Below are 14,055 nucleotides of genomic sequence, written 5' to 3' on the forward strand. Positions count from 1 at the left end.
TTGCTGCTACCAGGCCTATGTGACGACTCCAGCTCCTCTCCACCCCCATCTGTGCCATCGTACTCGTCGCCTCTATCCCGCTCTGCATCCTGGGAAGGCCTGTCAGAGCTGCCTACACAAGGTCTGCCTCTCCATCATGTGACACGAGTTCGGCCAAGGCCCCCACGAAGGCACAAAGGAGGACACATCCCTGCTGAGACAGTAAAGCAGATCTGTGCATCTATGCATAATTTTCCCATTTCTTGATGTCTGTGCCCGCTGGCAGTGACTGCTGCCTTTGTCAGAAGTAATTTATATAAAGTGGATGGCTGAAATTAGATTATGTCATCTCAGTGAAGGCAGTGTAATCCATTTGTTTTATTGCACACACAACATTTACAAATAAAACCCACTAAACTGACCTCTCTAAAAATGCCTCAAATGCGTGTTTGTGTCTCCATGTGCACAGCACTGCAGTGAAAATGGAGGAATAAGCCCTCTGGATGATGGACTCCCGGATTTCTACACAAAAAGAGTGCTCCCGGATAGGTAAGAGCTGCTTTTATGTTTCCTCTTTTCCATTTCATCCCCACAGTAGGTATCCGCTGTGAACCTCTCTCCTTACAAAATGTCTCCTCAATACTGCAAGTTTAACGTGCACATTGCTTTAACTTAAAATTACTGTCATTTTCCAGAGTATACTACATATTGCTTTTTAGTAGACTCCCTCTGCAATCATCACTTTCCATTATTTTTTGCTGCACTTTGAAAACCAGCTTAAGAGACTTCACACTTTGCTAGAAATCATCGCAGTAAGTTTTTGCGGCTTTTAAGTTATTGTTCCAGCTGTTTTGAGACCACTCTGGATGTCTAAGAAAGCACTGGTAAGCACTTCAGCAGATATAAGAAGACAGGATTACTTGTGGTTTGTCTTTGGGCTTATTTCTACAATAATATGTCTTGTGCAGTCAATTTTCAAACTATCTTTGAATGCACCAGGGAGCATTCAACTCATCCAAATAGAAACAGTAATTTGATATATAGATACAGGTAAAGAAGAGTTTTCCAAGTGCATTGACATGAATGAAATCAGCAATTGGAAATTTTTCTACAACATAAGGTGTGCTTTAAAGAAAGTAATCAGTGTAGTGATGCAATTCCAAGGACAGAATGAATTATATGAATTACGGAAAATCTCCCTCACATTCATAATCATTCTGATGGAGCATTAATCAAAAGTGGGAAGACTGCCAGAGACAAGCCAAGAAAGGAACATGACAAAAAACACAGCACAAATATACAAACTACTCGATTGCACTAAAAGCCAGAGATTGTGAAAATTTTACCTTTTGATGGTAAGATATCAGGAAACAGAAAAATCACACTGCTGAGATTCACCCGAAGGATCAAATGCTCCCGCAGCCAGCTATTGTCAGTTCATCACACCGATTCTCTGTGTATTTGGTGACAACAAAGCACAAGTCAACATAGTCAAGTTCTAAATATCATTCAGAGGTCAAAAACCACAGACCCTTTTCTGTCTTAAAATGGGATCGTATTTACTGTGTTCACAAGGAAACTCCATGTGGTTTTCACAAGCTTGAAAGTTGGAATTTTCGATAAGGTCAGAGTTCATGAGCCGAGATGTCTGACATTTCCAGAAATTATGGAAGTAGATGGTAAATTGGTTACATTTCTAGTAATTATCTTGAGAAAACATGGATGCAGGTTCAGTTTAGTTTATTATTAGATGGTAGTTTTTGATGCGGTTTCTATTTCTGTCACTGTATTTACTAAAAAACTTCGATGGTTTTTTAAGTTAACAGAAAGTCTGTTTTTACTGTCAAGTGATTAACATACTGTGACACTGAAGGTGATTGCCAGAGATACATAGAGACCAGTGAAGCAGTTTTCACATTAAATCTTAACTTAATAATCCTTCAATCAACGTAAGTTGCGTATTTATATTCACACTGTAATTCAGACCTCGGGAATCAATAACAGTGTCTCCTGTTGTGAACCCTGCTGAGTTCTGACTGTGCCTGTGCTCACACATTTTAACTGAGAAAATATTTTTACTGGCTTGCGCTTTGGTTCTTGTTTTTCATAATTATAACCGGCTGTTTCTCTGACCAGCGTGCCGTCTGTCTTTGAAGTAATCTCATGGTGAGGCTTGGCCCATCCCGCCGCTGCTCAGGCATTCAGAGGCAGATCTAACAGATTCTGTCGTCTATTATCTTTGCTCAATTAAGACGTAAACTTTGATGATTAGTAGAGTTGGATGTGTCTGTTTGGAGCAGTCTGGGTTGGGTGGTGTGTAATGATTGGTCAGTTGATGACTGTGCTGGTGATCAAAGGTGTGTGAGATTTCTGTTCACGAAGGAGAGGTGGTTTATATTTTAATGTGACAAGGACATAAATTTTTTTTTTTGACAGAGCTGCAGCAGTAATGTGGCTCTTCCACGCTACAGCTCACAGGGTTAAACCAATGCTTTTGAAAATAATAATAGTAATATTGCAGTTACAATATAAAATAGTGCACTTCAGATATGTCATTGTGTACTAAGTGATGCAACCTAGCAACGCTCAAACTGCAGCAGCAGAACAGCTGGTCTGCATGGCAGCGATATCCTAACGGGTGACTCATGTGTTACCACAGAAAGTGACTGTGCTGGACTGGACTGTGTGCGTGACATCTGATCTCTCTCACTTCTTCCAGTCAGCTTTCATCCCTGCACAAAGCGCACTCTCTCAGGAGGAAGAAGAGGAGGAACATGCTGGCCATCTTCGGCTTCCGCAGGAATCGGAACCAAACTCTGTCGAGGCCCGAGTCTGAAGCAGAGGTTTATGGAGATGGATGTCACACTGTTGCTACAGCACCCACAGGGTTAGCGCATTCACACACACATCCCCTGATTATTCATGGGAAAGGCATGATGTTGAACACAACACACTGTCCATGTGATGCACCAGATAACAATACAAAACACCACAAAGCATTTATTCCTTCTCCTGTCACGTTCTACTCTACATCTGCACGTTCTTCGCTGATGATCTCTTCTTGGGTCTTATAAGGACGATCAGCAGCACTGAACTCCAAAAATACTCTGACAAATATCACTCTAAATCTCCCTCATTTCTTTGTTGATATGAGAAATGGCTGAGAGTTGCCAGAGCACAGGCAGGCTGAGATCAGAGTGTGTACACAGATGTAGATGACAGCCGGCGGCTCCGGTCCTGGATCCGACAGTCAGCCAAGTGATTAAAAATGAGCACGCTGCATGTCCAATACAGATGAAGATAGCAAGATATGTGGCGGAAAAGTGATATGTCCTAATTACCCTGTTCTCAAAGCTTTTAGTCACAACTGTGTATTTTGAATTTGTGGAAAACGTCAGCTGATGACTAACGTTTCCTTGTTCATGTCGTCCAACTTGTAGGACAGCAACGGAGAATGTTTACACACTCCTCCAGCCTCCGAGGTCTGCTGCCAGAGCTGGATCTCCCAGCGAGGGGGCTGATGGGAAAATGAACGATCACCAGGGGAAAAATACTCTTGTTTTGAGTCCTCCACCAGTGCCGGGCATCCCTCACCCAGGTGTGGGAGGAAGCAAACACCCCTTCTATTCTCCCAGAGAGGTACGTTCAGTGGGACCCACTACCGCTATTGACTATACTGAAAGTTTTCACCACCTGAACTCTCTCTGTCACCTCCTCTTTGTGTTTTGCCAGAAATCTGAAGGAGATGCTGTGTTTGAACAGCTGTTGGAGACAAACAAGTACTGGGTGGACGACAAACAGAGGACAACAGAGGTGCTGCAAGCAGACAAGCAGTGGATGGAAGATATGCAGAGCGATCAACACGTAGAGAGGCAACGGTTTGATGACAGGCTGCAGGAAAGAACTTTTGGAGAGCCAAGAACGACCGACAGACAAACAGACAGGTACCGGACTGAGAGCAGGCACCCAGACAGACAGTGGACTGTTGACAGACACACCCAGCGGCAGATTGACAGACAAATAGAAAGACAATGGATGGGCGGCAGACAGATAGACAGGTCATGGTCGGAGAACAGGACGACGGACATACAGGTGGACAATCAGTGGGCTGAGAGCAGGCATCCGGGAAGAAAGACAGACAGACAACTCCAGGCGCTTCATTTGGCTCAAAGGCCGCTGCCCCCATACCCATCAGATAAGACACCCTCGCCAAAACAGGAAACTGATCCTCTGAAGAGCACAGAGGCAGCAGCCATAGAGTGGCATCAGCAAGACACGCAGGGAGATGCAGGTGGAGGTTTCACAGATGGGTGGAGGAGCAGTGGAGGAGGAGGCATCGCTGCTACTCGAGGAGCTCCTTGTGCATCTAAACCTGATCCCCCGCCACAAAGCAGTAAACCCAGCCTGTCCAAGCTGAAGCAGAGACATCGACTTGAGAGCTCAGATGCTCTACCAGGTATTTCACAGGTCATCTGTGTCAACATACTGCTGGTCAGAAAGCAGATTTTAACTTGGAAAGAGATTTTCACTGCCGTCTTTACCTAATTTCTATGTGTGTGGGTACAGAGGAGGAGGGCGATACAGAAAAGGATTCTGGAAAGATGGAAAAGAAAGAGCGAGAAAGAAGACGAGATTCTGAGGGTCACCCTCCTCCGATTCCTGAAAAGGTGTAAATTGAAAACCATGCTGGTGCATCCTCTTTATACCCAACGTTGCTGCTAATGTTGATTTTGTCATTGTGGTTTGTTCATATTTCCTGTTCTGTTCTGACACGCAGCCAAAGACCTCCTCATACATGAGTTTTTCGAAAGAATCAGCCAATGAGAGGAACCTACCTCCTCCTCCCGTGCCACCTCCTGTTAACAGGCCAGTACATGGGTTACCAGACAGAGCTGCAAGCCAAGGTACCTGCACTGAAATACTAACCAATAGATAAAAGCCACGGCTTCTATGAAATAATTCACATTGGGTCACATTTCTATTGTGAGAAACAAGGTTTAGATGTCTGCCCGACTTCAGTAATAGTAAGTGGTTTGCTTTGGTCAGATCTCTACTCTAATGTCTTTCTAAACTATTCCTTTCCTGTAAATTTGAAGTAGCCTGAATGAGAACTTCATTACAGACGAGCAGAGCAGAGGAATATACCATGACCTGGTTTATTGATGGAATCATATATTTTCAGTCACAGGATAGTAAAAGTTCAGATAAATAGCTAAACTTGGTGGAAACTTTGAAGCTAAACTTTCTCACTTTCTTGCTGAGAGTGAAATGAGGAGACTGAAACCACTTTCATGAAGCTATCGCCAGTAGCTAAGAGTAAAAGAGTACAGAGAAGCAGAAAGTTGATGGTTTACATCAGTTATCTGATAGTCTTCAGTGACTTCATGGAGTCTTGTCATTTCAGTGAAGTTGCTTGGCAACCAGCGGAGACTGTTCAGAGTCACTGCGCTCATTCATTACAGCATGTTAATGTGTGAACTAGTCACTGAATGTTGTTTGCTTCTGACAGAGCCAGGCTAATAGACTGTTTCCAGTCATGATGCTAATGATGCTTAATGCTAATCTCAAGAGAGAGTGGTAGCGAACTCTAACAAGACGTCACACGCCAACAGTGAGAGTAGCAGTAGTTGTTTTTATTATTATTTATGTTCACACAAGTGTCCATCCTAAAATTATATGTTAGACACCAGCAAAATACCAACGTAATGGTGAAACATTTGGACGAACAATGAGACATTACTTTGCAAGATCTGATTCCTAATGCTGAGTTCACAAAGCAGCAAAAACACATGGCTGGTTAACGCGCCACTGCATCATTGTAGTTGAAGCCAGTTGAACTTAAAATTTTACATGTTGCACGTCTTGCCTGTCATGTCCTCTGGCTTCTATCTAAAATGTATTGTAGCTTGTTGCTCTATCGCCTGTATACATATAAATCTTTATACTGTCTATGGGTCACACATTCACCTGCCAGTTTATTAGGTACAAATTGAAAACTAATACAAAAGTGTTACTGTTATTTAGCCTAGCTCACTTACTACAATGGTGTTGCCAAAATAATAGAAACACGTGTCAGTACAACGCATTACCATTCAATAATACTATAAACCACAGCCTCCAGTTAAAACAACAGCTCTCTCACGTATTTTAAACTAATACCATAACAGTCATTAAGCTGGGATTGAGAATGCAATCATTTTCACTGGTGTACCTAATAAAGTGGCAAGTGAGTGTATATGCCGTGCTACTCTCTGCATGTAAACAAAGCTTTCTCCTCACTCGTCTTTCACACACGTCGTTCAGGTGATGAAGGACTGAGACCTCAGGCACCAGTGAAACCACTGAGGAACAGGAAGGCAGTGTCGTGTGACGCAGGTATGACCACAGCGTACGCTCTTATTAATGACCCAACAGCAACAGGTTGTTGCACCGATACATTTGTGAATGGAATATGTGTTTTGTTGCTCTGTGTGTAAAGCGTCCGTATCTAATGTTGATCTGTGTTTCCTGTCCTCACTGAACTCAGGCCCTGACAGGGAAAGTCCTAGTAACGTTGAGAAGCCCCCAAATCGCAAACCCCCTGTGAAAAAACCTAGACTACCCCAAAACAGAAATAAGTCACTGGACCTGTCTGGTACATGTCTCTCTGTTTTTATTTATGTGTGTGTGTGTGTGTGTGTGTGTGTGTAGCAGATGCTAGAAAGTGTGTTAACCTATCACCATGTGTTACTGTTGTAGAATATGATGCCTATGAGAAGAGAAATGCAGTATGTTTCAGTGTGTCCACAGTGTTAATTGATGTGTGTGCAGCTCAGGACTGAACAGCCACTAGTATTGATCAAACTATGGTATTATTAACTTCTATTTTTGGTGCTGTCCGCCTTTCAGACAGCATCAACTCAGCATCTGGTCACAGCGAGCTGTTGTGATACCCAAGACTCTTACCTGCCACTGTCCTCCCGGCGTTGCCATGACAACCGCGGATCATTTCAAACTGACGAGGAAACGAAGAGAGAGAGAGAGACAGGCCAGACATCACCAAGCATCCGTCACTCGCTTCTGTTGAAACACTCACTCTCCTTCCTCTTCACCCTGAGTTTCTTGTCTTTGCTTTCCTCACACTGCTCAACTCTGTTTGTTGCTACGGTGTTTTTAAAAGTATTTGCCTCTTTTAGAAAACCCAGATGATCATTGTCGTGTGTGTCGGTGGCCGAAGGGCCAAGTGCTAGAGCGTCGTGGCTTTGCTAGGCAGAAGAAGTAATGTCTTAACTAGAATGTGATTTCTTAAATCCGCAATGCATTTTTGACTGCTGATACAGTTGACTGCCTTGGTTGACTCTTGATAATGAGTTGCTTCTTATCAAATGAAACTTGATGATTTATATCTAGTTTTGCTTTCAGGAACTGAAAGGTAATATATTTTATAGAAAAAAAATAATAATATTATGTATGAGCACCCTCACTGTATGAATAAAACAGATGAAAAAAATGTGTCTGTCTTCATATTTTATAATGGGATCAGTGGCTTTATGTTAAGTGGTTCACATGTATACTTTAAAAGGCTGTGCTTGTATTAAGGGTACAGCTCTACAGAGCCAAGGGCCAATAATGACCACCATTACTTCCCAAAACATTCAAAAGTTGTACATATCCTGAATTTATCTACTTTTGGTTTTATCGTATTTTCCTCCACTCTCTTCTGATTTATCTGACTCCTTGTGTCTCTACCCTGCTTCAAGCAGATGGCTCTGCCCACATGAGCTGCTCAAGGGTTCTCCTTGTTAAAAGGGAGTTTTTATTCACTTTAGCAAGCTGCTTTTCAGTGATAGTAAAACATTGATACAGAAGAAGAGACTGTAAGACACCAAGTCTTAGAGTGACACTGGATGTTATGAACTTGCTGCCATCTTACTCAGGGATGACAACAATTTTAATGAGCCTTGTAGCTTTTGAAGACAGTTGAGTAAATATGGACCAATATACATACATGTCATCATATTTCTGTGCTACAGATTGTATTCATCTAAAATACCCTTCCTTTTAACCATACAGATTATAGACTGCCTGGCCAAAAAAAAAAAAAAGTCACCACCTGGATTTAACTAAGCAAATAGGTAGGAGCCCCCTATTGGATAATTACTGCATGGGCAATTATCTTTCAGCTGGTAACAAGTTATTTATGCCCCAGTCAGATGGTGGTGATGTGGTTAGTAACATCAGAGCAGAGTTCCTACCTGGTGTTTCAAAAACTATGAAGTGATTTTAGGATCTTTAGGTTTTTGAATGATAAAATCTAAATTTATTTAGTTTCGGGTAATACATCTGGTCATCTTTTTAACATTTTAAACACCAATCTTTATAGTTCTCTGTGACACAGACACACAAAAGAGCTCAAAATAATCATAATAAAAATAATGAATGTCCAGTGCAGAACCACAAATAGAGGAACTGACATAGCTCATGTTGTACCTCTAACAAATTTGCATTTAATAAAATGCGATTGGGTGAACTTTTTATAAGCCGGTGGGAAATGGTTAAGCTTTAAAGAATTCATTTCTTGGTTTTTATGGCCAACAGTGTTTTAAGTTCAGCCATGATTTGGGGTCATAGCTTGCAGCTGTCTCCTGTTCTCTACCTGCTCAGCACCACACTACAGGCAAAGTTAGCATTTAGCTAATGAACTTAATATAGTGGAGCATTTAGCCACAATCAGAAGTTTTCCTGAGGAGATGGTGGAGAGAAAAAACAGCTAAAACTGCACTAATACCCACCAGGGGGCAGAGACACAGCTCAGACTGAATGACTGTGTCTTCTGGGTGGGTAAATATGCAGCTAGTCTCTGTGCTGTGTTTCTGCTGCCCCAGAGTAGCTGCAAACCTATTATGAGTTGGTTGTCAACATTCGTGCAGCAGCAAACAGATGACTATAAAACTGCACAGTGAATGACTGTGATTACTGCTAATTAGTTAAATTGTCTTTAATTATTTGACTATCATCCAAAGGGAACTCAGTAATCTGACCAGCCACTGACTAAATAAAGCTATGGGTATTTAACAAACACCCAACTGCCAGGTTTGATTGTCACGATCACAGGTGGATGCTAAATTTATTTCCCGACTTCAGAAATGCCCCGCTCTGGTTGGCATAGCAACTTCATATTTCACAAGTCAAAGAATGCGAAACAGCAGGGGGCGACTGATCCCTACAAATGAGGAAACCACTGGGCTTCAGAGAAACACACACGCACACACACGACGTGAGTAGAGAGGCAGTCTCGCAGGTTGTCATTAGCAACCGTGCTGTGACCTTTTTTTCTAAAGATGCTATAATGAGTCAGATACGAGTTAAAATACCGCCAAGCACTGAGGAAATCTTTTCTGCGGTGTGCTGAAATGGAGATGAAGAGGCTAATTTTCCTCCGAGTCAGTGATTTTTAATGAGCGAGCATCCTCTGGGGGAATGCAAAAGAGTATGGTCAGTTGACTGAGACTAATTGCTGCGTTCATTAAATGTTACACGTGTACATTTTGCAGAGTTTATGAACGCTATAAACCTCCAAACTTCTCTGGATGCTTGTGACTGCTTGGAAATACCAACGTATGAACTGATGTAGTTAATCATTCAGCCTCCATATCCCTGTTAACTGATCACTGTCAACTCCCAGATAAAAGATAAATGATGATATTCCCTCCCCCCTCATTCCCTCCTAGACCTGTCACTCTGTCTGAGCAACAAGCTCCCCTGAAGTCATTTAACACCTCAAACTCTGATATATGGCGAGATTAGAGGCAGTGCACTGGCAGCATCTACAAAAATGACTTCATAACGGTGGATTGAAAAATAAGCCTGTTGGTTTGAACTTTTACACCCACTCCACCTCAAATGGTATATGGAATCCACAGTGTAATAACAATAATGTGATCACTGGAAAGGATAAACTTCTGAGACAGCAGAGAGCGGTTGCTGTGCAATTTAAAGTAAGCAGGTGTTGTGAGACTTTTAAACAAATCATTATTCTTTCTTATTATTCTTTTTTACTCGTTCCTTTTGCTGCACACCAAAACGTGGTGGCTATGTGTCTGAGTAGCAGCTGAACTCTGAACAGAAACATAAAAGAGAAGGATTCGTTCTGCTTTTATCGTGGCTAAGCCGCCCTATATTCTTTACAGCTGATGTGAAGACACATCCCATCACACAGGAGGCACCCGAACACATCCTACTCTTCTCATCATTCTTCTGCTTGTTACCAGGCAACATGATCACACAAAGGCCGAGGAAAGAGAGAAGCCAGAGAGGGAACATGTGTGGGTAGAGGAGAAAGATGCATGAAAATAAAAAAGGATGCTGGCGGTCCAAAGAAATGTGCATGATTGTGACTGAACAATAACCCCCCAATACCCCCAAAATATATCCAAATACTCTGCTCTTCCCTCCGGGTTGAAGAGGGATCCACTGTGAGAGAGAAACGGCTTCCTTTCTGAGTTTAGTGTAGAGTAAAACTTGTCAAATAAAACTGCTCATTTCTAACGTACATGTACTACTATCACAACCTTTAACATCGTCCTCCATCCTGCCAAAGCTGCAGTTACTCAGGAAATGACTCACGAAAGCAGACGATGAAAAGATGCAGTGTAATTTAATGTAATTACAACTGTGTCTACAAAAGGTCATAAGTGAGCTGTTCGGCTAGGTTGTCATGGGGACAGTCTCCCTAATGGGTGACAGGGGCCGCTGCCTTTGGAGTCACCTTATGGCTCGGCTACCTGCTTGTTAGAACGTGCGGCTCAGTCGGCGTGAGTCCTATGTTTGTGGCAGAGAAATCGACACGTACATGCTACCTGCACAGCTACTGGTTACTGCTAATCGGGATTATGTCATTCCATTATGCAATTACAGTTAGAGTGAATAGTAGCATTCATGGACCTTTAAATGAATCACGTGCAAAAACAAGGCTAAAACAACGGTAACTAGACTTGTTGAGTTTCCTTCGAGATGTTTACCACTCATTCAAGTGGCTTCTTCAGTTCTAAATGACTGGGGGGGACTTTTTATTAGAAACATCTGTGGGTGGTGGCCACTTGAAACACATGACTAGGGTTGTTAACAAACTCCAGTCACGTTAAACGTCTTCAAAAAAACGCAAACAAGTACAGTTGTCTTTGATTTAGCTTTGTTGGTTATACCATGACCTGGATGAATGAGAACCTTCAGACATACTTGTACTTTTTTGTTTAGTGTGTTAGTGCGTTAACATTTGCTAATTAGAAGTAAACACAAAGTGCAGCTGGTGGGAATGAATGCCATCAGTATTGTAGGTGTAGATTGAAGAAAAGTCAGAGGATCACTAATAGTTCATCCTGACAGGAACATAAATGTGATGGATGCCAATAAGTAACGCCTGTGAGAAACATGTTGAAGTGTGGTATGTATTGCGCTATGCATCATGTTTATGCCAGTATGTGGCCCAACAATGACTAAAGTGTTATTTAGTAGTTTTATTCTCTGTGGTTTAGACTTCCAAACTTTCTGGAGGAGGATTTAAAAATGTTAGTGACTCATCCTGCACTTGGGGGCAATAGTCTATTTTTGCATTCAGCAAACACTTTTAGGTCCCTCTCTCTTTACTACTACTTGAGTGATTGTGGCGAGAAGCCCTCAGCAACAGACAACAGGACATCCTCAAGGCTAGCAGCTAGCTTCCATGGCTACAGAAACTCCAAACGTTAAGGCCTCCTCAGGCTGCTGGAGTTTACCAATAAGACTGGACTGAGCTTTTTGGGAGCTAGCTCCTTGTTTTTTACTGAAAACACATAAATATGGTATATAGAAACAAGAAGAAATCACCCAGACATACGCATAAACACCCTTTCTAAATGACATATTTTTTGAGAGGTGCTTTAATGCACGTATAAACTATTTTGTTTTCTGTTATTCTTAAAGTCCATAGGAACAAGCATAGCAAAGTAGCTATACAGCATGCTCTATGTGTTTTATGTCAAAAACGTTAATAAAGTATGATTTCTACAATGTTTCAAACCATACATCTCTTGGTTGTTGTGATATTTGAGCTTGGAACAAAGTGATGGTCCAATTCAACGACAGACAATGCCATGACTAAAGCCATGGGTGGCATTAGCATGGCTACAACGCGGGGAGTCAAGGGACACCAATTCAAGTCATGAAGCGTTTCCTGAAGACAATAAACAGGAATGTAAAGTACATTTCTCCTGATCTGCATGACTCTCAATGAGTTCGCAATCATTAGATCATTAACTGACCTTATTGTGTTGGCTGAGTTACAGACGTAGTTGGAATTAGGTGCAGATTTTAAATTATTTAGCATTAGATGTATTATTATATTACAACTGACGTTAGATTTTATTAACTGTATAGAGATTATAAATTCAAATGGACTAAATTGACCTACTACATGCTAGGGAGCTTTGGGAACATGCAGTCACAGGTTCCATCCCCTTTATGTCCATGACTGAGGTGCCTTCAGCAAGCTCCTAAACCACCCAAGACCTGGATGTCTGCAATGGGTATCCACTGCTCTGGCAGAATATCTTGTTAAATATTTATTGTTAAATCTAAAGTCAGTAAATAGACTGAACTTAATGTACAGCATTAGTATTGGATATGAAGAGTGTGTGACATGACAGTAAAAATATCCTAATCCTGCAGGAGGATGATTGAGAAGAATCAGAACAACTACTTGTGTGAGGAAGGATTGAGGGGCGGGGAGGGGGACTGAATTAACAGATTTAGTGTCATCTCTCAGTCTGGGAGGAGAGCCAAAGTATCGACCACCTTAATCCGCTCATCCCTCTCATCCTCCCCAATCACCGACTCTGTGTCTGCTGTCACCCCCGGTTCCCATCTCTGTTCATCTGTGTGTTTTTTGTTTTGTTTTGTTTTTAAGATTAAAGTTGTCTGGTGCTTTGTGGTTGTTTGTATGTTCAGTGTTCATGTGAGGATGGGCTTGTGGACACTTCAAGCTGCCTGTCTAGACTTGGATTTCTCCAGCAATAGATTTGTCGCTACTGTTGCTATACAGGAATAATACAAAAAGGGTGTTTTGAGAAAGCAAATGATGTGTTCAAGTACTTATGGATTTTCCAAGTGTCAGTAATCATGCATCATTGTGCATGAATGAACCTAAAAGTCCACCAGCGGCAGCACACACACAGCCTCCAGCGCATAAATGAAATGATATGATCTCTCTAAGTGTGTCCACTGATCTGAGGTGGGGATAGACGGCTGAGGCAGGGGTGGGTGAGGTAATAGCAGGGGTACTGACAGCTTATGTGTACATTTCAGACGGTTTATGTGGGCAAGGGTATCTGTTAATCTGACACTAGTTTCAGGGGGAGAATCAGCGTTAATCCCATGACTAGCCTGATAAGTCCACTCAGAATGAGATCCCACGTGTGGACAACATGAGTAAACACAAACAACAGACACACAAACAACACAGTCATGAGTAAGATGGTCCGGCATGAAAATCAGTAAAAGGCTGTAAATAGCTTAAGAGGTATGAAATGTGTAATCTTGTAGTTGCACAAGTTCAGAGTCAGACTTAAAGGGACAATTTAAAGCTTTAAGAGATGAAGTGATGGATTAGATTTGTGTTACAAGAAATTAGAGCAGAAGACGTTAAATTATAAACAATGTTCCTGCAGGAGGGATGAATAAAGAATAGTTTACTGTTTTTTGCTGGAGACAGTGAAACAGTATGTGCTTAAATAAAACAGACATAATGAACGCTTCACAGCACGCTACATTGGTTTTCTGATTAAACTATGTTGGAAGGGAAAGAAAACCCACAGCCCTGAGGCAACCTGCTGATGTTATAGTAATGTGTCAAGAAAAAATTATACACACTCACCAGACTTTAAGGAAATATTTTTCTTGCTGAGATATGATTACAAGATCATAAAGTCGAAACACGGTAACTACATATACAACTAGGACTGAGTTAAGAACAGAACTGTGATGAATGAAAATTGCTATACAATGCAATGTATGTTTGTCAGGAGCAGGCAGCGTGCTGGAAGCCATGCTACAGGGGCTGGA

At 41.8% G+C, this 14,055-nt stretch overlaps 1 protein-coding gene across 1 annotated transcript in view; it reads left to right on the plus strand.

The window, feature by feature from the left end:
- The window catches only part of LOC311490601 (capping protein, Arp2/3 and myosin-I linker protein 3-like), a gene marked incomplete at both ends in the record, with an annotated part of 30,582 nt that extends 23,674 nt beyond the window's left edge, over window positions 1-6,908 (plus strand). The window contains 10 exons of the mRNA XM_084548181.1: window positions 14-201; window positions 449-528; window positions 2,699-2,866; window positions 3,420-3,618; window positions 3,712-4,435; window positions 4,546-4,646; window positions 4,757-4,883; window positions 6,283-6,354; window positions 6,506-6,613; window positions 6,868-6,908. Coding sequence (XP_084404307.1) covers window positions 14-201; window positions 449-528; window positions 2,699-2,866; window positions 3,420-3,618; window positions 3,712-4,435; window positions 4,546-4,646; window positions 4,757-4,883; window positions 6,283-6,354; window positions 6,506-6,613; window positions 6,868-6,908 — 1,808 coding nt within the window. The remainder of the gene's footprint in view (window positions 1-13; window positions 202-448; window positions 529-2,698; window positions 2,867-3,419; window positions 3,619-3,711; window positions 4,436-4,545; window positions 4,647-4,756; window positions 4,884-6,282; window positions 6,355-6,505; window positions 6,614-6,867) is intronic.
- Between the last annotated feature and the right edge of the window lie 7,147 nt (window positions 6,909-14,055).

The sequence above is a fragment of the Chelon labrosus genome (assembly GCF_963514085.1).
Source record: "Chelon labrosus genome assembly, chromosome: 7".
NCBI lineage: Eukaryota > Metazoa > Chordata > Actinopteri > Mugiliformes > Mugilidae > Chelon > Chelon labrosus.